This window comes from Falco cherrug, chromosome 7 (genome assembly GCF_023634085.1).
Source record: "Falco cherrug isolate bFalChe1 chromosome 7, bFalChe1.pri, whole genome shotgun sequence".
Lineage (NCBI taxonomy): Eukaryota > Metazoa > Chordata > Aves > Falconiformes > Falconidae > Falco > Falco cherrug.
In genome coordinates this window covers 48,894,850-48,918,829 of record NC_073703.1, presented here as the reverse complement: position 1 = coordinate 48,918,829, position 23,980 = coordinate 48,894,850, and the positions used below count along the sequence as shown (strand labels likewise).

Genomic DNA, 23,980 nt, shown 5'->3' with positions numbered 1-23,980 from the left:
TGTGAATACATTCATCAGCCCCTCTGAGGAGAGCTCCTAGCCAAACGAAAATATTTAAAACTGCATCTCTGCTGAGGCATTAAAGAAAATGATAGAAAGTTGCGAGCTACTTCTACTGTGGTATGACATATCCCTGATGATATGGCTTGGGCTGAGGGAGCCTATACATCACAACCTAAAGAAAAACAAGGCTGGAAAAAAAGCAGAGAAAACAAACTACCACCACAATCTGGGCACCATTTATCAAAACAGCTCTGCTTAGCCAGCCCCCAGAGGACTGTGTGGCACAGCCTGAAGCAAGGGAAGATTTATCTGTGCTCCTGAGAGTGTTGCTCTTCCTGCCCTATGTAAGCAGAGACAAACCACTTTGTTCCCCTTCTGTATCACACTGTCCCCATCTCTGCCCTCACAAGCCATCAGAGAGGCAGCAAACAGGATTTGTGCACAGAGAGAAGAAAGGAGTTCTTTTGTTAGCAGCTGTGCTGATTCAGCACAATGTTGGCATTACAGCTCTAAGCAGGGTTAGCATCCACAGAGGGAATCAGTGTGTTTATATGAAAATGCAGTGACATTCAGCATGAATTGTTTCGTTCACTGAATTTTTATATAAAAGTCTCAGGTGGCCTGCTTAGTTGTACCTGCCCTTTTGTGTAGGAATGTCCTAAAGGAGAAGCTTTAAGCTACATCTACCAGTTTTCCACAGTATCTAACTGCTCAAGTACCTCAATGGCCAGCTTTGAATGGTCCACCTTGGAAACCTCAGCTGATTCAGAACACACTCCAGGATTACCTTATGTGAGGTAGATACAAGGTCTCATGCTCCGGGTTTGCTCTTGAGGCTTCCTCCTATGCCTTCTGACTTGCAGGGTGGCAGAATTAAGTGTGGACATTCAGGACAGTTCCTGATCTTTCCCTAGAAGTGTCACATCATCTGCGGGGTCTTTAGGCACCCAGACATCAAGCTCAGCTCAGGCTGGGCACAGGGCTTTAGGCTTCTGTCTAATGCCACCCAGCTCAGATAAATGTAGTTCCTGACAGTAGAAGGTTAGACGATCAGGCTTCCCTCTTGCAGACTTTCACAATTAGAATGTAACATTATGTCACATCAAAGAGATGCCTAGTGTGTTTAACTGTAGGAAGGACGTACTGGAGAGGGTCCAGTGGAGGGCTACAGAGGTGATAAGGGGAGTGGAGCATCTCCCTTATGAAAAAAGGCTAACAGCCTGTTTAGCCTGGAGAAGAGAAGACTGAGAGGGGATCTCTACTAATGTATATTAATATCTTGAGGATGAGTGTCAAGAGTATGGGCTCAGACTCTTTTTCAATAGTGCCTAGCAGCAGGACAAGGGGCAATGGGCACAAACTGAAACACAGAAAGTTCATTCTGAATATGAGGAAGACCTTTTTTACTTTGAGGGTGACAGATCAATGGAACAAGCTACCCAGAAAGGCTGTGGAGTGTCCTTCTCTGGAGACATTCAAAACCTGCCTGTACACAATCCTGAGCAACCTGCTCTAGGTGAACCTGCTTTAGCAGGGGGGTTGGACTAGATGATCTCCAGAGGTCCCTTCCAACTCTGACTATTCTGTGAATCTGTGATTCTGTGATTCTGTGATAGACGCAGGGAGAAAGAAAAAAGCACTCTCTGCAGGATGCCCCTCATGTTAAAGTTTTGCATCTTCTGGTAATAGCAAAGGTAAACAGTGAACCGTACAGATCTCATGTGATGCATCTTCCTAGCATGTATGTGGGTGGCCCTCAGGGCCTGATTTCTCCAAAGAGTTGGTACATCTGTTAGTTTAGTTTACAGCATTCCCCATTCCTCTGCCTTGAAGCGGATGACAGTGTCCTTAGCTCAGCCACAGCAAGTACTGCTGTTTGATCTAGTGTCCTTTGCAAGAATAGCCTTTCCTCCTTTTCTTATACCTTGTGCCTGGTGCCACCTGCCTGTCAACTCTTTACCCAGAGATGGGTGCATTCACTAGTGATGTGCATACAGAGGATCCATTTCCACTCTCACACCCACCCCCATAAAAGTGAAGACAGGGTGAAACCAGTAGCTCTTGAAGCATGTTTTAAGACTTACAATTGACAAAGCCTTATTCAGAAACGTAAAAAATACCAGATTACCACCTCCCTGAGTTTGTGCAGTTCCAATCACACATGTAGCTAACATCTTTTAAAAACAAGGCAGGTACAGCTCATATCAGCTAAGGCTGATGCAAAGTTGTGTCATAAGAACACAAAACTCCTCCTCACAGTATTGCTGCCCTTTGTCTCCTACACACTTCTCCAGAGTCAAGAGGTTCCAATGCTATCCAGGCAATAATTGCAGCTGCTCAAAACTACACAATAGGCTTGCACTTGCAGGTCTGGAAAAAAGGGCATTCATGTGGGAATGCCACAAGCTCTTCCTTTCTATTTAATCATCTTCCTTTTATTAAATATTAAGTCTATCTTTAAACATATAGAAAGAAATCTGTGTCTCTTGGTTCTTTTGCCTAGCCTCCAAAGTCAGTGAAATATTGATGTGAAGGCTTCAGCTACTGTTTTTGCTATATTAGTGAGTTTTGAATACAATCCCCTGCCAAGCTTCCTGCTGCACGTGAGCTACACACATGTGAAAACAGTATTAATTACCCCAACTAGGGGCTCTTCTGCACTAGGCAGAACACCCAATCAAGAACTGTGAGTTTGAATCAGCAGGGGCGTGATAACAGGTCTAAGCATACGTAGGTCAGAGGAGACTTGGAGAACTAATGACATCCTTCAGACACAGGAATGGTAAGAGGAAAAACTGAGGCTGGTGGAGGACAGGGCTGGTAAAATGAGTGAAAGGAAAATAAGAGAGGGAGAATGTAGGCTAAATGCAAGGCAGGACCCATTGGCAACTATCTCCTAGCATGAGATGTCATATCAAAATATTTCTACAGCTTTTCTTCAAAGCATGTCTTAGCCTGGTAGACTCTTCAGAAAATGTTGGGTGCTTTCGTTTCAAGGTCTTGAAGACACCTCTAGAGAGATACATTGTGCCCAGTATCTGAGAAACACTCCTTAGAAACCAGCTGTCCTAAATTGGAATTGAAGGCACAGCACTAATGATTTGTGCAGTGGCTGCCCATCACAAGCTAAACCGGGGAAAGAGCTGAGGTAGTAAATGCAAAGTGGTGGCACTACCTTCATTAACCCAGGGCTTCCTGCTGTTGACCCTCGTTGACTTTTGGTTATTCATGCCCCAATGTCCACCTGAAACCAGTGCTGGCGAAAAGTCAGTATGACCTACCTTAATTCAATGTTAAATCCAGCTTGAACGTGAATAGTCCATTCGCATCGTGCATTCAGTGGGTAACCCTCCAGCAAGATCTGACCTCTAGAAGCCCGAAGAACCTGCCCACACCCTGGGGAGCAAAAGAAGTAAAAAAATACGTGTGAAGGACCTTCAAGATGCATTTGAAGAAAATACATGTAGAAATAACACCACAATGAGAAGACAGGGTGACTTAGGAAGATACACACTTTTTTACACAGCAGAATATAAAATAATGGGACAGCCACACAATGGCTATGAAGGATTATGACTCTGTAAGAGTATTGTCTAGGTGAAGAGCACCCCTATAAAAATTTTAGTTGATCACTTCTCCCTGGTTTTCAATGCAGCCCCACAAAACCATTTCTTACAGCTTTTGTCCCACTCTTGATTAGCCCACCCACCCACCTGGCTGACATTACATCTCAGAACAGTTTTGATAGATCTCATGTTGACCTGTGCAATCACTGAAACTGAGGAAGCTGGTTGGCAAGTGCCAGAGGTATGATGAACACTTGAATTAGCTCAAGGCAGAGAAACAATGAGAGGAGGAGCTGTTGCACCCAACATCATAGTTTCAAGTCCTTCACAAGCAGGCTTTTGGAGGAAAAACAGCTGATGTACTGCTACAGCAGACATCTGTTTGTCCTCAGGATTCATCACATCATCTTTATATGTTAATGCCACCATGACATTGGAGACATAACCATCACAGCTCCTCCGCCAATGGCTCAATGTAACACACATATAATATACATCCCTCACCCTTCTCTCAGGTTCATTCTTATCTTTCCTCTCCTCCTGTCCCCCTCTGCCTATGTCACTCTCAACTTTTCACCATACTATGAAATGTACTTCATATCAACAACTATCCAATCAACAGAATAAGATGAAGTACTCCCGTCATTTGTGCCCAGTCTGAGAAAAACACTGGAGGACAATGACCTGAACAAACAACAGACAAGGTCACACACTGAGGAAGCAACATCTTCTCATGGCTATCCTGCAGCTGTCCCTAGGCAGCTGTCCAGGGGTAGTTGTCTTAATTCCTCATCATGAATGCTGAACATTTTTAGTCCAGAGAATTCTCTCACTTTAAGTAACCTCTTCCTTTCCCCCAGCTATAAAATACAGCTAATGGTATTTTCCTCTGCGGAAGAAGGAAAGTCTTTTAGTGATTTTTGTAGAGCCTTCTGTGGTCTGTAAACGCAAGTGATAGCAAAATGTGCAGCTAAATCATGCACCAAACAGAGCTAATTTCTCAGTTTCTGTTTTCCTGGCTACGTGGAGTCTTGCACATGGCTACATTCCCTGGTAAGCCTTCTGTTGCTTTGCTGGGGGATGAGGCTGTATCTGTAAACCAGAAATTGCAATTGAGTCTAACAGTATCACTGAACCAGGGGACTCTGACAGGCTGTATACCACAGATAACGAGGGTAAGTAAAAAGACAGATGACCCAAAAGACCTCTGCAGCAACTCTCACTTCTTTTTACCTCTTTAGTCTAACAGAAAGCCCTGCTCCTTCCATCTTTTTCCAAAGAGGAATCCTAAACTTTTAACCAGTAACACAGGATGATTGTATCCTACTGAAATGGTGGGGTTTAACACTTGCCTCTGGGCCCTTCCTTCCTTTGGGAAAAGAGGGTGACAGTGACCTGATTTGGTGAAGTACCAAGCATCTGCAGTTCCCATTGATCTTAGTGTCTGGAAATCAGTCCTGCTGCATCTGATCTATGGGGAAATGTGAAAACTGCAGGTCAATTACTCCTCTTTCTTCTTAAGAAAGTATTGCTCAAATGAAATACGCTTTTCATTTACCCTTGGTTACCCTTAATTAAGCAGAACCCAAGGAAACAGAAATGCTACTCAGAAGAGTTCCTCAAAAGTGTTTCATCCTCCTCTGTGGCTTGCTTAGTTCCCTCTGTAAAAGGCAAGGATTAATGACTGTGCCCAGCAACCACATTAGGATTCAGTGAGTACAGCAGGATCTGCTGTGATACACATGATAATGCTCCTTCCCACAGCAAGAAACAGGACCTTGTGCTGCTGTTGGCTACTGCCTCAAAAACAACCTGAGACAAAGCTGCTAGAAATCTTCAAATGGTTTGACAGGGGGCTTGGACCACCTCAAAGAAAGTTTCTCTTTCGTCCCGAAGGGCTTTTGAGTTTCCAATGCCTTTAACAAAGGAAAGCCAAAGAACTGGTGCAAAGAGATACTTGTATGCATGGCATACTAAACGCACTTTTCTGTTTGCAGTGGTACAGCCTGAACTCTCTGAACATTGGTGCCAAGGAAGTAGGTTTGTCCAGCAAAGCAGGTGGTCCAGAGGCTAAAGAGGAGCCATTCAGTGACTGCCTCCAAAAGAATGTTCTCAGATTTGTTACCGCCCTTCTCCACATGGAGCACCTTTGCGATCACATCAGATCTGTGCTCTTGTATCTCCAGCCCTTCCAGCAGAAGTTAGGCTGACTCCTCAGATCAACAGTTCAATCATCTGTTGATCAAAAGAAGTCTTTTCTCTTCCCATTCTGAATCTGCGGGAGACCTGGAAAGCTCTCAAAAATAATTTACATCTTAAACACAAATGCTGGCAAATTCTGCCTCATTTACAAAAAAATAATCCACTTTGGCGGAGCATCAACATCCTTGTTCCGTTCCTATTCCTCAAAAAAAGGCAGCTTTCAGGGCCTCAGTAAGATTTCCTCTAAAGCTTGTTACTAACAGAAAAGAAAACAATTCAGGAGACCTCTGAGTTGTAGCCCACGGAGACCCGTGGGTTGATGGAGGGAGAGGTCCTGAGGAGACCTCTGGTAAGAACTCAGTATCTGCTGTTTGAGTGTTACAGCATCGACATGCGGCTCCTTCAAAGGTCAAGAGGACTGAACAGAGGAGAATGAGAGTAGAAACCTTACTGGTATTCAGGAACAGGCTGATACAGGAGGGCAGCTGTCACTTGTCGTGCCTTGTTGCTACCTGATGCTTGCTGGTCACCAGTATTAGCTGAAACACTAATGTTCACAAAATCTTTAAAACTACAAGTACTGTTGTTGACCACGAGACCACATTTGGACAGCGAGGCTGAGGACAGCTGTCAGATAACACGACTTTCTCACCTGCTTTTGATGGAGCATGTGTTCTTAAGTGACGTGGCAATCGGAGGCTGACAAAGGCTGTTAAAGAGTACAGGGTACAGATGAAAGGGTCCTGCGGGGTCATTTTTTTTTTCCTGGTTTTAGATTCTGATACACCTTTTTGGGCACGACAGTTCCAATCCAATAAACAGTCCCATTGGGTCATGTCCCAGTATCCAAGTAGTTCTCTTCAGTGTGGCTTTTCCTAGTAACATTCCTTTGGACTACCCTACACCATTTCTCTTTTTACCAAATGATCTGGTGTCCTCTGGCTGTTTTTCAGCCACGTCCACGGGTTCAGCTCTGCCACCAGACAGTACAAACCCCATGGCCACACCGGCCAGGCCAACCGACTTCTTCCTTGCCACGGTCCCCCCCGGCACATCACCACTATTGCCGGCATTTGCCAGGCGTGGCTCCCAGGGGCTCACCCTGCCCCCGCGGCTGCGGGCAGCCCCCCGGCTGCCGGCACCAGCCCACGGAGCCGCGTGGGCACCCCGAGGACCCCGCGGGCAGGCCTTGCAGCTCCCCTTGGGGGAACCGGGCACCGCCCCACCGCTGCCCCCGCCCCCCGCTCCCCCCCCCCCCCCCCCGGTGCGGTATTAAATCGGCGCTTATCGTGCCCGCAGACTGCACTGCCGCCGCAGGCTCCCCCGCGGTCCCGGCTCGCCCTGCCCCGCGCCCACCCGTGCGGCCCCCCTCCCGCGGCGGGCAGGCCCAGCGCCGGGACCCCGCGCGCCACCTAGCGCCCACGCGGCGGCGCTGCCGCCTGAGGCGGGGGGGGACCCGGCGCGGCGGGGGGCGGAGCGGCGGGGGCTGCGCTGCGGGGGCGGGGGGCGCCGGGGCGGGACGGGCCCGGCACGGCTTCTTAGGGCGGTCCGGTGGCGAAGGGATGGAGCCGGAGGGTTGCTTTCTTGCCGCTGCGACGCTTGCCCGGTGACGGCGGAGCCCGTCCGAGCCGCTCGCCGTTTTGGCCGGCCCCGGGGCCGGCGCTCCGTGGCAGCGCCTGCGGCGCCCCGCGAGAGGGAGACAAAGCCCGGCGCTCCCCGGGCGGCGGCGGAGAGTCCGCCCGGAGCCCCGCCGGGTGCCCGGGGGCTGCCCGCCCCTCCGGCGGTCCCGCCGCACTGGTGCGTGCTCTGGGCAACCGCCCTAAAGGGGGGGGGGGGGGGGGAGGTCGTCGGCTCCGGGGCAAGGCAGGCGCGGGCCGCGCTGGGCGGAGGAGGTGACATCAGGGGAAGAAGCTTCAGCTGGGGATCCCTGGCAAGGGCGGCTCTGCCAGCAGGAGCCCACCTCTCTGGCCACTGCGGCAGTGCTGCACCCGTGGCTGCCGTCCTGGTGTGGGGTGAAGCTTTGCGTGCAGCTTGTGTGCACGACTGGCGTGGCCAGGGCAGGTCCCGTGGGCTGTCCGTGTGTGCTGGCAGAGGGCACTGGCACCCGCAATATACGATGGAGTAGGTGGATCACATCCCCCGGTTACTGTGGTTGCTCTCCCTTGGATTCCCAGGATTTACCGGCACTCTGCTGCTGGCAAGGCGCCAGGGCAGACTGCAAAGTTCCAGATGTGATCCTGTGCGGGTACCTCCTTAGCTCTCCAAAATACATCGTTAACACAGCACATCCACTGCTCCAGCAGTCAGTGCATGCTGCTATTCGAAGGCTACTTACTGGCTGCCCTCCAGACACAAAGCCACATAGCCTGTCAACCTGGCATGGTTTTAGGCTGCTTGCCGGACATGCAGCCTCCATGTGCTTGAACCTACCGTCAAGGCTGAAAGTGAGATAGTTGTGAGAGCCAAAGCAGGGGAGCTCAGGACTGTGCTGGTATCACAGCTGTCCCCTGTGCTCCTCTTTAAGAGTGGAAGAGGCAATAGTGCTGTCTGGCTATCCTACCCTGCCTCTGAGGTGCTGCAGAACCGTATAGTAGAGACTGTATCCTCTGTGTCACACTGCTTCCCTCAAAAGAACAACTAGTAGGGAAAAACACTGTAAGACAAAGCTCTGCAAAATTTCTGTATTGCGAAAGTGTCCAAATAGGCTGCAGTATGAGGCTGTATTTGCTTTAAAACACAAGTAGGTGGAGCAGGCCAAAATATACTGTAGGCAACCAATCTACCTAGGCAGAGGGAGGAAGGATTAGATGAACTAATGATTCTTTCTCAGCTCTGCTCTTATAAAAAGTACCAGGGGAGCTCTAGCATCGACCCAGAGCAAAAGTGCTATCAGAAACCACACCATAAACTGCAAGGGACTCAGTTTATCAACCTCTGAAGCACCAAGGTTGAGTTAGCTGTGTTACTGAGGCATGTCAGTTTCCCATGTTCTGCTCTTTGAAGCAATGGTTTGATTTTGTTTGCTTTCACCTCCAGAACGGTCATGGGATGTGTTGGGAAAGCAGGTTCAGTGGTTGCTTTAAAATCAATAAATAAGAGGAGACAAGACTAAGGTGTCTAGAATAATGGGCAGAACAGAGTAGGAAAAGAAGTGAAACGTAAACAGAGAGACAGTCAAGAAAAATTGAAATTGAAATTCTTCACCAGTGAGAAACTGGTAAAGGAAACACTAGTCTTAAACTGTATCCAATTAGTTTATGGATTTCCTTATTGCAAGATAGCATTGGGACCAACAGCTTAGCAAAGTTCAACAAGCAGGAGCTTTTATACACAGTCAGGAACAAAACCTTCAGATATCGCTATCAGAGCCTGAAACGCTCTTGGTCCATCACAGCGCTGTTAGCAGTTGCAAATACTTTTCCAGAGCTGCCTTGGAGCGTTTTGGAGCTGTGCAAAGGATGGAAGGAGCACTGGGGCTTCCTCAGGGCTGGTTCTGCAGCCCAGGGGTTGAAGGAGGACAAAGGAGAAGCTCCTTGATATAGTGGTTGCCCTTGTAAATGTTTATGCTTTGCTGAAGGCCTCTGGGGAACAAGTTATGCTGAAGTATGTCCAAGAAATGCAGAGAACAGAAGATTTCCAGAGTCACAGTAGTTAAAGTTTTAAAATAAACCAAAACAAACCACAAGTTTAGTAGGGTTGTAACCTCCTGTGACTTGTGGCCCAGGCCAGTCCCTAGCAAATGAGCACTGAGAGAGAAGTTTTCGCCACTGTAGATCTGCTTATTGCCTGATTGTGTTTCCCCTCTCTTGCCTGTGCCCTTTGCCAGAGTCATGCGCAGGAATAGCTGGAAAGGCACAGCATGGCTTTGGCTCCATCCCACCACTCCCTGCCCCTGACATGCCACCCTGCCATGTAGGACACTTACTCATGCAGTCCCCTCCATACCAGCCAGCTCTGCACTCTGCACAGTACGTCCCCTTGATGTAGAAGTCGTCAAGTGTTCCTCCCCAGGAGCCATTGCGGCAGGACTTGCAGTTCTCAAAAATGGTACAGCCTGAAAGAAGAGCCACTGCATTAGAGGAAGGTCAAGGTGCATTCTCCTGCGGGGAGAGGAACAGTGTCTCTCTATTTTCCACAAAAAATGTCAATTACATTAGTGACTGGTGCAGTGTTGGCAGCTTCCGCGCTGTGAACCGTACCCAACCTCCACTCCAAGCCCTAGGCAGCTCAGACTCTGAGATTTGGAACCAAACCCCCTGTCTGATTTGCCCAAACCTCTAAATCTCATTGCTCCAACTGTAAATGCCTCTCTCAGGAGTCTGAATGTGGATGCTGGTGCTGCTCAGGCCCAGCCCAAGGGATTGTGATGTCTTCTAACCTGGTCCTGTCTCTTCCTGCTCTCACCTTTCACTTTGTCCTTTCCTCCTTGCTAACTGAATTACCAATTTGTCTCTCATTTCTTGCTTTGGGGACGTAAATCATCCCAGAGCACCTACAAAACACTCCTGTTGTGAAGCCAGCTGCGACATCATCCTTTGGTAGCTCCCAAGACTGCCCAAGACACCCTAACTACAACAGTGCTGTAGGTTTTTTTCTGGCAGCAATGCTACTTGCTGTGGAGGCACCTTGCCAAGTGTCTTGCTGCTGTCAGCAGAGGGGCAGAGGGGGTTCCAGATGAGATGCAGGGCAATTCCATGCCCCAGTGAGATGTACCTGCCCTTTCCACTGCCCTGCCCAGCAGCTACCATGACATGCTAAAGCCTTGGACAAAGATCTGGTGTAAACGCAGTGTGACCCTAAACATACCGGGGTGGATTAAGCAGGAGTCACACTCATTCTCCTCGTTCCTGCAGCAGGGAATGGTGTAGCCCACTTTTTCTTTCCGTCCCGGGCAGACGCACTCGATCTGGTCGTATTCACAGCACTCCCGACACATGATATTCCACTCGGCGCCTGGGCAGTTTTCATTGATCACTGTGTACTCTGCAAGCAGGGAACAGAGAAGGACACACATGGAAATAATCTGTTATCTGCCAAGGACTGACAGGATCTCTTATTCAGCCATTTGTCAGATCATGTATGGCATGAGGCTGGCCAAAGTTCTTTGGCCCAGTAAATCCCAAACTATGTGGTAACATGCGGCTGAAACATCAGCTCGGTTTGGGTGTCTAAGGAACACATGGACAGTTTTGCAGTGCCAGCCAGAGGAGGCAAACAGACCAGAGGGAAGAAATATGTTTGCTTCAGTCTTTCTCTCTGCGAGGCCTTCCCACTTCTGTGGTAAGAAAACCAGTTTTAAAAAAAATACAGAGGATGACGTGACATGAGAAAGACTTCTTCAGATTGCAGGACTGATTTACGACCTTATAGTATAGATTATTTAAACTATAGTAGCATGTTTTTGTGGTATTTCCACTTGTGAATTTGCTACTCTTGAAGACTAGGGTGTCCACCAGGAAAGGCCAATTTTGAGGCTGGATTTTAGCCAGTTTCACTCCCTCCTTTCACTCAGAAGCACACGGTGTTACACTTGGCTTCACTGCCAAAGGAAACAAGATTTTTCATTATTTTTAAAGGTTCATTTTGTATGGGATTTCTAATATGTAAACATTATTAATAATATTTAGCATAACCTCATATGATGATATTTAAGCTGTGTTGGAAGTGCCCTTTTAGACCTCAGACTGTGACTCTGGACTGCCACAGTAATTGCAGATCTCATCTTGCTCCACCAGTGTGCCATCTTAATTCTACAAATTGAAATCTAATTGAGTGCACTGTGCTGTCAGTGTGTCTTCTAACCAGCTGACAGACCTGATGACTGCTTTCATGGAGTTTGATGGTAAAGAGAGAGAGAGTAGACTAGAAAGATGAAACTTGAAGGAATCATGAGACTCTCTTTCTTCTTCCCTCTCTCATCCCCTTTTTTCTTTTTTCATTGTGGTTAGGTACCATCCTTTTTCCTTTTGTTTTCAACTCAGTAACAGGGCTGCCTTGTCATTGCAACAAGCCATACATCTCTAAGATGCAGCACCCCTGTTCATGCCTGTACCTGTCTTCTCACAGTGCTGTTTGTTGTTTCATTGTGCCTCATAACCTAATTACCATGTCTGCTGGAGCTCCCTGCCACTGAACCTTGCTGCTCTGTCTCGGTTGATTCTCCATGGCCTCATGAAGCCTGGTTCCTGGAAGATTATCGTTTCCCCTGATGATATTTACTGGCTCTATTAAAAAGGGACCACCAAACTGTTTCTTCTTTTTTTTTTCCTTTGGCTGGGAAATGAAATTCAGCCCTTTGTGCTCCTCAGAACTGAGTATTTCCCTTGTGCCTGGTGTACCAACTGGGGAGAGTCTACCACCACTCAGTTTGGAAACCAGGCTGCTGTTTGTTTTGTGCTGAAACCTTTCTACTCTCCCTCCCCACCCCCTTAATAATTCCAAAAAGAAAAAGAAATCTGCTTTTGTCATTCAATAAGGTTCAGTAATTTTTTATTCCAATTACAAATTCTTGTATCAAAATAACCTTAGTGTTTAGCAGTTATAAAGCCTTTTGCCTGTAGAACTCAACATGCTTTACAAAGTCCTTTTTCCAGATGGAAAAATGAAGCACAAGGGAGGTAAAGTGACTTTGCTCAAGGTCCCAGAGAAAAACAATAGCAGAGACAGGAATTAAACTTATGCCTTCTAATTCCCAGAACAGCAGTCAATCAACCTGGGCAAGCTGGGTCTTCTTAACCTATGGCTATTATTCTCTTTTAATGAAGCCATTTATCTGTGAACTGTATCTGATTCTGATTCCAGAGCAAATTGATTGCATGTGTCTAATTATCTTATTAGAACTGGCACTCACTTTGATACATCTCACCATACATGACTGAAAATAGCTGTATCTGTGGTGTATGGGGGTCAGTCCCACTTCTTGTTTAAGAAGGACTCCCCAAAGTCTAAGAAATAAATAACTACCTAACACTCAGGAGCTTTTGCAAAGCTTCCTTCAGATTCTCCTGTTTCCCAGCTCAAACTACAAACCTAATTTCTCTCAAGATACTAAAGCTTATTACTAAAGCTTATTAATAAAATGGCTATATTTGGGTTGCAGCTGTAAAACGCCCAAGAGAAACTGCTATCTGTAAAATGATCCAGATGTTCACAGGCAAAGTTGCACTGGGGTGACTATGGCATAGAATCATAGAATCATTTAGGTTGGAAAAGACCTTTAAGACCATCTAATCCAACCATTAACCCAGGACTGTCAAGTACATCCCTAAACCATGTCCCTAAGCACCACATCTATGTGTTCTTTAAACACCTCCAGGGATGGTGATTCCACCACCTCCCTGGGCAGCCTGTTCCAATGCCTGACCACGCTTTCGGTGAAGAAATATTTCCTAACACCCAGTGTAAAGCTCCTCTGCTGCAACTGGAGGCTATTTCCTCTTGTCCTGTCCCTTGTTATCTGGGAGAAGAGACCTGCCCCCACTTGCCTACAGCCTCCTTTCAGGTAACTGGTAAGGTCCCCCCTGAGACTCCTCTCGGCTGAACAACCCCAGTTCCCTCAGCCACTCCTCACAAGACTTGTGCTCCAGACCCTTCACCAGCTCCATTGCCCTTCTCTGGACACGCTCCAGCCCCTCAATGTCCCTCTTGCAGTGAGGGGCCCAAACCTGAACACGGTATTTGAGGTGCAGCCCCACCAGTGCCGAGTACAGGGGGACAACCACTTCCCTAGTCCTGCTGGCCACGCTGTTTCGGATACAAGCCAGGATGCTGTTGGCCTTCTTGGCCACCTGGGCACACTGCTGGCTGATGTTCAGCTGGCTGTCATGTCTCCATCCTTGCAGGAATTCAAAACCTGGCCAAGATAAGGCTGCAAGCAACACAACGTAACTTCTGATTTAGCACTTCCCTGAGAGATCAGATGACCTCCAAAAGCCCCTTTCAACCTAAATTACTGTGTGCTTCCAGAAAATATTACACATGTTTGTATGTGTGTAGAGAGTGTATGTGTGTGCATATGCATATTTATTTTTTTTATGTAGAGCTTGTGTACACAACAGGGCAAAAAAGCAGATGCCACACTTACTCTTGGTGAACCAAATGGGTGTATTTGTAGCATAAATAGAGTTTAAAGTAGTATTTAGTGTTAAGATGGAAGCAGCAGATCTTGACCCTTAAAGAATTGTAAAAATAAATTTGCTGCCACCTAGAAAAAACTATTTGCTCACTTCTTGCCCTTGTCTCAGCTGGGACAACGAAAATAGACTCTTGATTTACTGATAATTTAATTCCTTTTCAGCTTCTCAGGTACTGCAGTTTGGGCAACATATATAGCCTTGACAAGGACATTTATGGGTCTGAGATTTTTTATAAGTGATCATTTCTAGGATTTTCTTCACAGAAATAATGAAATCCATTATTCTGAAGTTTTGTAGAAGCTATTCTTCAAATAAATTTGTGTGAAGACTTTATGCACCTTTTTAATAACAGTAGGATCTGTTTTGTTTTGCATAAGTATCTCCAGGCTACTGAACAAAAGGCAAAGGAAACCTTTCCCTCATATATTTCAGAGGGAGCTGCGCAGACCCGCTAGTGTGTGTAATGAATGTTGGGTTGGTTGTGTTGCTGAGCTCAGCCTGGGCTCCAGGGAGGAAGAGGCATAACCCCACTCCCTCTTGTGTGTTTGGGGAATGGTAACCACCGGCAGCTCCCCACACCCACACAAGGCCATTGTTACCCCAAAACAGAAGAAAATGAGGCAGAGAAGAGCAGGGGGAGATTTATTAACTGAGTAAAATACTGGAAGCCAGGCCTTGGCCAGCGGTGGCAGAGATAATTGTGGGGTGCTTTGTGGGCCTGCCTTTGATAATCTTCCAAAGCAGGCATTCTGGCTTGCAGGCAGTGGCTGCATCTCCCAGCATCAAACACAGTCCAGAAAGTGGCTTGACCTGATTTTGGGAGAAGCAGGAAGAAGCTGCTTGACAACCCATGCAAAATATTTAGCTGAAAAGAACAAACAACTCTCTGGACAGGCAAGTAAACAGTGGATTAATTTATGGGATTTTAATGATGGAAGAAAAACCCATTAAATCCAAACATAAACAGCACATAGGGAAGCAGCTCAAGGCTGTGGAAAACAAGCAAGAAATGGCTGTGTTGGGACAGCACGTGAACCTCTGGGGAAGGTGCCAGAGGGAAGACCTGCTTGGCTCGGGAGCCTGGCAGAGCACAACACAATATTTTGCCTGATGCTTGGAGTCCAGCCTGGGGGACAAGTGAGGTGGGAGATGAGCCCTGAGGCATACACAAGGTGGCTGGTAATCCTCATGTGTTTCCAGATTTGAAATGGAGCCTTGTATTGACATCTGCACCTAGCAAGACTGGCTAGTCCATATAGCATATTTCAGAACTTAAAGGCTGTCAGTGGTCAATTTTGTAAGACAGCGGTAGAAGGGGATGTTCCCAATGTCCTCCCTGTCAGTCTGAGGCCTTGGTAACAGCAACAGGAGTTCATCACAGTGATGCTGCCATCTCCCCTGCTGTCCAGTGTTGAGCCAGGGCTTTGGAGGAGCAAAAGGCTCCTCACTCCGGAGACTTCCCCACTAACAGCTGGGTCCTGAGCTTCCTCCTTGAAACCCTGTATGTGTGTGATGAGCCACAGCAAGCAGAAGATGCAGCAGGACCATGTGGAGGGGTGGGCTGCCTGATCCTGCTCTGAGACAGCACTGGGAGCTGAGCTGCTGAAAAGCAGATGAAGAGCACCTACAGAAGAACTGGCAACAAATGAAACATACAGCCAATTTGCTGAGTAGTTTAATGCTTACTGACTTCCAGTAACAGGTCAGTAACAGGACCTCAGTTTCTCCACAGATTGTCAAGACTGCAAAGGCAAAACTTCAGCCTTCACTCTTGATTTTGGTTTGGCTCAGTGTTTGCCTTTTTAAAAGTGGTGCTTGCCTGTCTGCCTCTGTATGCCTCTGTCTGCCTCCTGCCATGAACCCACAGGAGCCAGCGAAGGGAAGGAGTGGAAGTAGGTTTCTCCTGGTGCTGCAGTGGCTTGAAGGGTAAATAGTTCTAACCTGTTGGACTATCAAGCTTCTACTGTCATTCAGTTCCTTTATGAAGTTGCAGCAAATCCAGCTCTGATTTGATGTGCCAGGCTTACCCACATCTCTCCCATTTTCAGGCCCAGAATTCCCATTTTTGCTTCTTACTTTCGCTTCAGCTTTCCAAAGCATGCTGATTTCCTTGGGCAAGATGCATTTGGGAAGCCTGATGTGCAGCAGAGGAGCTTGAACAGTTAGCGATGTAGTCATCATCTCCCTGGCACAAGTGTGTCTGGTTTTCCTATCACACTCATGGCCTGGGCACACATATAACTCAGCCACCTCTGTCCTCGCTAAACCTCGAATACTATCCTGTTCCAAACTGCAGGACTTTGGAAAATGAGGTGATAAAAAAAAACATAAGAAATTCTTTTATTAGTACTTGGGAAGGGTTGTGATGGAGGTTTGACAGAAATATTGTTTGAAATTGAGTGGAAATGCAACCTTCCAAAAGGGTAGTTTTTACTGCACTATTCTGAAAAGCCAGAAGTCTGCTCGGAAGATAAGTGAAGGCTCCATTAGTATTCACCCTGAAGGTTGGATATGCTACTTATTCTTATGCCGGTGAGTTCAAAGAGGATGCCCAAGTAATAAAAAATAGCTGTAAGGATAACACCATCTTAAAGCACTAGTTCTATTCAATACAAGGTCTGCTGGAAAGGATACTGATGAATCCTGTGGGATATACAATGAGCCCAGTCAAATCTCTCATTCAAGGGAAAAGCAGAGACCTATCAGGGATGGAAAAAAGTCTGATCATCAAAGCAAGCTATGTCTTAGAGCTCTGGGACAAAGGAAGAACTGCCAAAAGCCAAGCTGAATTTGACCTTGCAAAGGAAATTAAAATAATAGCAAGAGGTTCTTCAGCCATATAAAGAAAAAAGAAATAAGTAAAGAGGAAGAGAGACTCCTTTGGGATGGGGGTATGGATGAAATGTAAAACCGTGGTGGAGAATGTAGTGAGTTATTAGCTTTCATCTTCAGCGAGGTTATTTATGGGGAACCTCTGAGCAAGGGTTTGAGGGTGTGGAAAAAAAGTGTGATCCACAAGTTAGTGGGCTTCTAACCAACTGCAGTTTGCACCTAGGAATATTCCAGTAAACCAACTTCAATTCTGGTTTATCTTACTAGGTCAGGCTTAAAGCTTTGGTGATTTGGGAACAGATTCACAAGCACATTGCTGCCTCAGCACTGGGTCAGGCAGCTCATCATAGTAAAACTTCAGCTTCAGCACGCGTCTTTTTTGCCATGGCGAATTTTTCAGTCGTAGATACCTTGCTAGATAGAAAGGGGATTTCTGTTCCAAAGGTCTGAGAATAGGAAAATTATATAGCTAAGAACTAAGGTGAATTGAAGCAAAAAAAATTACACCAATTAAATCCTGTGGCTTCCACTTCTTTGGAAGAATGACTTTTTTCAGGCTGCAGTCACTTTAAGCTGATATAAGCCCATGCTGCTGCTGAGATGGGACACTTTCCTCCCTTTTGTCCCTGACTTCCCATTCCCACACACTATCTTTGGGCTGATGTTAGTTGCTATGTGGAGGGATCAGAGGGCAGATCCAGCAGAAAATGAGTTTGCCATCTCCATCTATCTCTTGGGGGGGGGGGGGGGGAGGGGGGGGGGGGAAGAAAAGTTTACAACCTAAATGTGCTCTACAGTCCTACAAAAGAGAGAGCATCTTAGGACCTACTAGATATATGTATTTATCAGAACTCCTGAAAGATGGAAGTGCTTTATAAGGACATCCATATCTTGGTCAAAACTGATGGAACTTCCCATCCTACAAGTCCATTCTGTTATCCTGAAAAGATGAGTTCTCTTTCCATGCATCAATTTATCCATCAGCACATTGGTAAAACACTAGTTAGACTCAAAGAGGTATTATTTCAAATTATTTTGAAAAATGTCATACAAATTAACAGTGCATTGTAAATAAGAGCAGATAGGAACAGATACGTCTCTAAAATTAGAGTCCATAGAGGATGACTATTTCAAAGTCATTGTTCAAACAGTTCATGTTCCACAGATAAGAATATGCCCCATTTTATTTGATTGCATTTTAATTATTCAGCGTGATACTCCAAAACAATTCCTGCCTTCTGCAGAAGAAACAAGCATTTGAGTTTAAAGGAGCAATTTCTTCAGGCTTTTATTAAGGAATGTTTGGCTATATAATAATTCTTAAGTGAAGCTTTCTCATTTAAAGAAAAAAATAGCTCCATCACAGGTGAAACCTAGTAACAACTAACATTTTCTTTAGATCTGTCCCATTTCTGTTACTGTTTTATCCTGCTCCTTTCTTACTCAGCTGTGCTGTCATTGCACAGATCTGCAAGCTGGGTCCCACCCCATAGGTATCATGTTTGTGGATGTTAACAACAGAGAGCTCTGTGTTGAGATTTGATGATCTAGAATACATCAGCTGGAAATGAGAAACATGTTGCCTGAATTTGATTTCAGCAAGGCCAAGAGGAATAGACCTTGGAAGGGAAGAGAGATGATCCCTTTATGAAACTTTTACTGGAGCTCTTGGAAAATGATGTTTTCCCCAAACCATTAATAATGAAAGCAAGTGCAGGTCTCTATTCTTAACTTCTTTTTGCCTCAGATAACCTATTATGCAAACGATGCCTGTTTTCCTAATGTGTTAAGAGTATGGCAAGGATAATGCTGTCTCTAAAAACACTTGCTTCACTTTAGAAATTATGTACTTACTCTTTTTAGCAGCTGGGCTAATCAAAAGAGGAACTAAAATGATCCCTGGTTTAGTTTTACTTAGTGTGCTTACTTTATAGCTCACAGACCTTTGCTGAATAATTAGACTGCTTCTTCTACAGAGTCAGTTAGCATCCTTTCCTGGCCATTAGTGTATGCTTTCACACAGCAGTAGGAGTGGGGTGGGGGTGGGGAAAGAATGAATTTTTACTAAAAAAATCAAAGCCAGTGGGTGAACACAGGGGGAACTCTACTAAGCTGAATCTGTCCACTTAATAAATGTGCATTAACTCAATTGTCTCTTTTTAAGTCCCAAATGCAGGATTGTGTTGAAAGCAGGCTAAACTACTACAGAAGGTATATTCTGTTTAAGAAATGCATTGAAAATCTGTCTAGTGTAAGTACAACTGTGTTCTGCTGGATGAGACCACTGTTCTCTTAAGCTCCACCTTTTTAACAACTGAGATCATGTTTCACATAGAAAAAAAGGCTAATGCACATTCTCCTTTGATTCAGTTGGGGTCTGCCTAATGTTTTTAAATAGGAGGGTCTCTATTCCAGGTTTTTTGTTGTCATATAGTGTTTAGTAGCTATAAATTCAGAAATAGTCTTGATATTGTTCCTGCTGGGCTGTAGGTTGTTTTGTTGTGCTCCTACAGTAGTGCCTTTTTCACATTTGTAAGCTTCTATTCTTAACTAGACTATGACATACAAATCATAAACTGCCAACACTTTTGCTCCAAGGAGAGAAGAATTGTTAGTTTAATAAAAAAAAAATATTTTTGAGGTCTCCGTTGGGTCCTTAACAAGATTTCCCATGTGACTTTCAAAGCTTGTATCTCCCTTCACACTGCCTTGTTTTTCTTTGTAATAAAAATCAAGTATCTAGGTGTAACTGAAAGGAAAGCCAAATAAAAATTGTGCTTCGTATTTGTGTGGTCTAGACTTTGCCCATCTAAGCGTGCTATAATGGTGGGTTAATGCAAAAACAGCATCAAAGCAAATAGCTCTAGGGTTTTCTGGTTCCAGCCTTAACTGAAAACAGGACTGTCAGTTCAGTCTTCCTACACGTTAAAGCCTCAGTAATCCCACTACCCCTTAGCCAACGTTGCCTGAGTTGTGATGCTCAAATGGTAGTGTCATTCCCACCGTTTCCCTCTTTCAATAAACCTCCACGCTCTGCAGCCCCTCCTCTTGCCTGCTGTACCAGCTGCTGTGGAGGGGACTGACAGGTAGCTCTAGGGTAGGGTGCTTTCTTCCATTCCCTTTCTTCCTACATTTCAGCAGCTCTTATTCCCTGGTGGTAAGCTGTAACATGCAAAATAGAGCTATACTCCATATGTTCCAAGTCAAACCTCTGCTCCTTCTTTCCCCGTTTTGTTGTACCAAACCCTTATATTCCCTCCTTTCCCTTTAGGGACAGGCTGGCTTGGTCACAGCCTCAGAGAGCTGCATCAAGTGTTCATGCCTCCACTGCATTTCAGATCCAGTTCCAGTTTAAACCTCGCTCTCCTCTGCACGCATCCTCCCCTTGCCCTCAAAACACCACACAGCTTCCTTTCACTGTTTCTTTTTGTCATAGTTGGATTTAAATTACAGGCCATCTAAGCCACTAGCCAGCATGTTTTTAGCATCTAAAGCAACCTGAAGAAGCCTACCCTAAACCTCTCCCCCCCTTTGGTTTCTTCTCTATAATTATGAGCTGGCATTTGTGATCTTATCAGCATTTTGGCCTTGCGTCTTCACCCGAGAAGAGCTGGGGCAGGATAAAATAACCAGGGTAAGGTTAAAACTCAGAGGGTGCCACATCATGCTTCAGGCCTTGCTTTCTTTGTGGGATCAAGGAGCTTATTCCGGTCGGGAAAATTATACTAGTGGGATCAGGAAGAGATATTGGTTTTGCTGTGCTACAAGACAAGGAATGTAACAGGCAATGGATGTAGCACTTGCAAGTTAGTGACAGCATCAATGAGGTTAGAGAAGCCAGCCTTTGCTAATGGGGTCTGGGGGACAAAGCAGGACTTCTGCAATAGGGGACAATATTTGGGAATCTGTGGAGAAGAAGCAGCTGGAGTATTGAAATTTGTGACAGCATAACATGAGAATGTGCTTGTATTTGAAAGATGGAGGAGTGGTGCTGGACCTGTTTTGAGTGCTTGCTTGCTGTAATGGTACGAAACCTGGAACATGCTGGCAGTTTTCTTGCAGTTCATGTTGCCCAGATAGAAATAGTCCACACAGACAGCAGCAAAACCCCTGAGCCTACATCTCAAATTTTACCCCTTACAGCTGCTCCCAGGTTGTGTAGTTCAGCCCTAACCAAGGACTGCAGATGCCCTCAAGCTCCCAGCCCTCTATCCCTGCTGGTAGCTTGCCTCCTGCCCTATGGCATCCCTCCGCATTTGCCTCTGCACCATGTCCCTGGTCCTGCAGGAGGGATAAGGACAGCCATGCCTCCAAGGGAGCACAGCCCTGGGGTGGTGAGGACTCCCTCTGGGCTGATGGAGAGCCAAATTCTCAGCATGGGCAGGCTTGCAGGGACTCTGGGGAGACCCTTGTGGTGGCCCCAGGGTCAAGAGTGAGTAACCCCAGCTTTTCTCCAAAATAAAAAGCAAGTCTCTTTCCCTTTGTCCATGCTAGGAACCTAAACATGTGAACTGAAGTAACCCGTTTGCTAAGATTGAATGCATCTGGATGCATCTGACTGCATCTGGCCTCCACTTCTCTAGACAGCGCCTGGAGGGGGAGGGGAAGAGACGATGGGAAGGGTTTAGATAGGCAGAAACACACACAAACACACATATATTTTTAAACAAATATGAGTCAGTTGCACTTCAAGTTTATTCCAGAAATCAATTCCCAGACCTCCCCGACTCCTGCTCCCAACTCTTGAGGCAGGCCCTGTGAAACTGGGTGTGATAAACACGGATAAAAAATTGGATACATCTGTGGGGAGGAGGCAAAATGCTATTTTCCAACCTGCCCTGACATGCTAAGGCCACCGCACTTTTGAATCGCTCCCCTGTCTCTGAGTGCCACTCCCGCCACTGCCGGAGGGGAGCTCCTGGCCCCCTCTTCATGCTACCAGCTGTGTGCTGGGCAAGTGCCTGCGCCAGCTACTCTGCCAGCAGCAGGAAAAGGGATGTGTGGCAGGGAAGGAGAGGGAGCAAGGGAGACAGCTCTCCTCTGTGTGCTCCCCAGGCCTTTCTTGCACTGCTGCTGGTATGTGAGGAGCTGGTGTCAGGGGAACCAGCATCCTCTCTCCCTGCTCGTGGCCCTGCAGCCCTTGTGTCCCATTGCCCTCCTGCCTTCCCTTGCCATTGCTGCTGAGGGGGCCTCCAGGAGACCAGTGCCAGCTCACTCTGCGGACCAGCTTCTTACCATGACAGAGACGTGCCACCACAGAGCGGGAGAGATTTGTTGCCCGCCTAGCTGCTTGACAGCCACAGCCCATGCCTAGGCCTGCTCTGCTACTGGCAGGGTTGTTTCTGTGCCATTCTGGCATGTGCCATGGAGTCACCTCACCTGGCCAGTGTGCAAGGTGTCATGTGGCTGAGGGAGAGGCCCCTGCAGAACAAGTCTGTGCATGTGGGACAGAGGTGTGGAGAAGCTCTCTGTGCTCATGTCCCAATGGGAATCTTTAGTGTGAGGTCAGCTTCCCAGGACAGCTGCAGGTGCTGGTGACCAGCCTGGTGGGCAGCCATCCCTGGTCACCACCTGTCACTTGCACCCTGGGCCCCAAGGGGCTGGCAGGGAAGAGCACTGCAGAGGCCGAACCTCTGCTGTGGCCCCTGCAAAGTGGGCTCTGGAACACCATCCTTGACACCAATTATTTATAGCCATCACAATCAGAGTGCCCGTGTACCTGACAGCTCCCTTGGTAAGAGGCACTTACCTTGCCAGAAGTGCTACAGCCTGCAGTAGCTTGAAGGGTGGGTGATCTGAAGGCACCTCACACCTCCCAGTCCTCCCAGTCCTTAGGGCTGCAACTTCCCAGAAAGCAGCCTGTGATGCTGTCAGCTAGCTGCTGCAAGTAGCTCCAGCTATCTCCAGGTGTAAACAGCCCACGTTCGTGACCATAACAACAGCAAATTTATACTCAACAGTAAATGCTTTTTGCTTAACCTTATCAAGAAGTAACCATACATGCTGGTTCAGCAGAAACTGGAGTGAGGCTTGAGTATAAAAAAGATCATTCTGCTTTAACAAGGCTTCCCCTTCGAAAGAATAATATTGGAAGAACTAAAGCTCAGATCGGAAACAATGTGTGGCTCTTGTTTTCTTTTTTCCTTCACTTTTTTCCTCCTTTGCCTTCATTTTTGGTATTGGGGTGGAGAGGAAAGTCTCTGTCTTGCCAAACTAAACAAATTACGCTTCACAATTCAGAGACTTAAATGCCTCTTTTTATCATCATTTCCTTAGCACTGAGTGTTAAGAAAATAAAGCAGTAGTAAGCAAAGTGATTGCATAGCCTTTTCTTGATGGCCATTGGCAAATAAATCTAGCCAGTTGTTTCTCCTTAAGGCTGTTAAGTTTGCCTGGAAATCATCCCTGGGCAAACCTCCCCCCACACATGCTCCATGCCGGCAAGAAAAGGTAAATAAAGCAAAGCCCCTTCTTTCTATTATTACATCCCTGCAGATCTCTCTACTTCCCATGACAGTGCATGAGATCAAACCCCTCTGACCACACTGAAGGAAAGGGACTAATTCAGCCATGCCGGGAACACACACACACACTCACTTACAGTACCTCTTGGCAAGCAGGAGATGAGCAGGAGCTGGAGGAGAGTGAGTCCTACATGTGTCCAGGGGGCTCGCTCCATGCTGCCCAGGCCAGTGCAGTGGTGTGACTGCTCGGGAAAGGGAAAGCAGGCAAACAGCTTTTACTGGGACCTCACCAGCTCCAGGCTGCGAGGGATCTCGGATTTCAGACCTCAGCTCACTCCCATCCTCACCAGAGGGGAACTACCTTCAAGAGACTTCTCAGTCGTCCAGAAGCACGACGTCACCCCAAACCTCTCCAACTGCTGCCTTAACCCTTTCTGGACTCTGGCAGCTGATCCCTTTTGTGATGGGTTTATTGGCTCAGGGCTCAGCATTGAGATAGCAATTTTCATCTCGGAAAGAAAGATATTGTAAAGGGGAAAGAAACAGAAATGCGAATACCTGTTTATATGAGTCATCCCAGTTGCTGGGGGTGAGTTGAAGTTACAGATGTCTCCAGAAGGAGGCACTTTGTACATACTCCCTTTGGGCATGCCATGCAGGAGCTGCTGCATCCTCGAGGTGCTGTCCCTACTGGCGGCTCTGGGCATGAGGTGGGTGCAGAGAGGGATTCCTGGCCCCGCTCCTGTGACCGGGCAGCCTGGCCGAGTGACATGTTTCA

At 46.8% G+C, this 23,980-nt stretch overlaps 1 protein-coding gene across 2 annotated transcripts in view; it reads right to left on the bottom strand.

Annotated features, from left to right (window-relative positions):
* The window catches only part of PAMR1 (peptidase domain containing associated with muscle regeneration 1), a 59,504-nt gene extending 35,931 nt beyond the window's left edge, over window positions 1-23,573 (bottom strand). For both annotated transcript variants that reach the window (XM_014281399.3, XM_027807969.2), the window contains exons 1-4: window positions 23,345-23,573; window positions 10,578-10,754; window positions 9,697-9,825; window positions 3,285-3,399 (exon numbers count right to left, since the gene is read on the bottom strand). In XM_014281399.3, the coding sequence (XP_014136874.2) occupies window positions 3,285-3,399; window positions 9,697-9,825; window positions 10,578-10,754; window positions 23,345-23,417 (494 nt within the window). In that variant the 5' untranslated portion in view covers window positions 23,418-23,573. The remainder of the gene's footprint in view (window positions 1-3,284; window positions 3,400-9,696; window positions 9,826-10,577; window positions 10,755-23,344) is intronic.
* Between the last annotated feature and the right edge of the window lie 407 nt (window positions 23,574-23,980).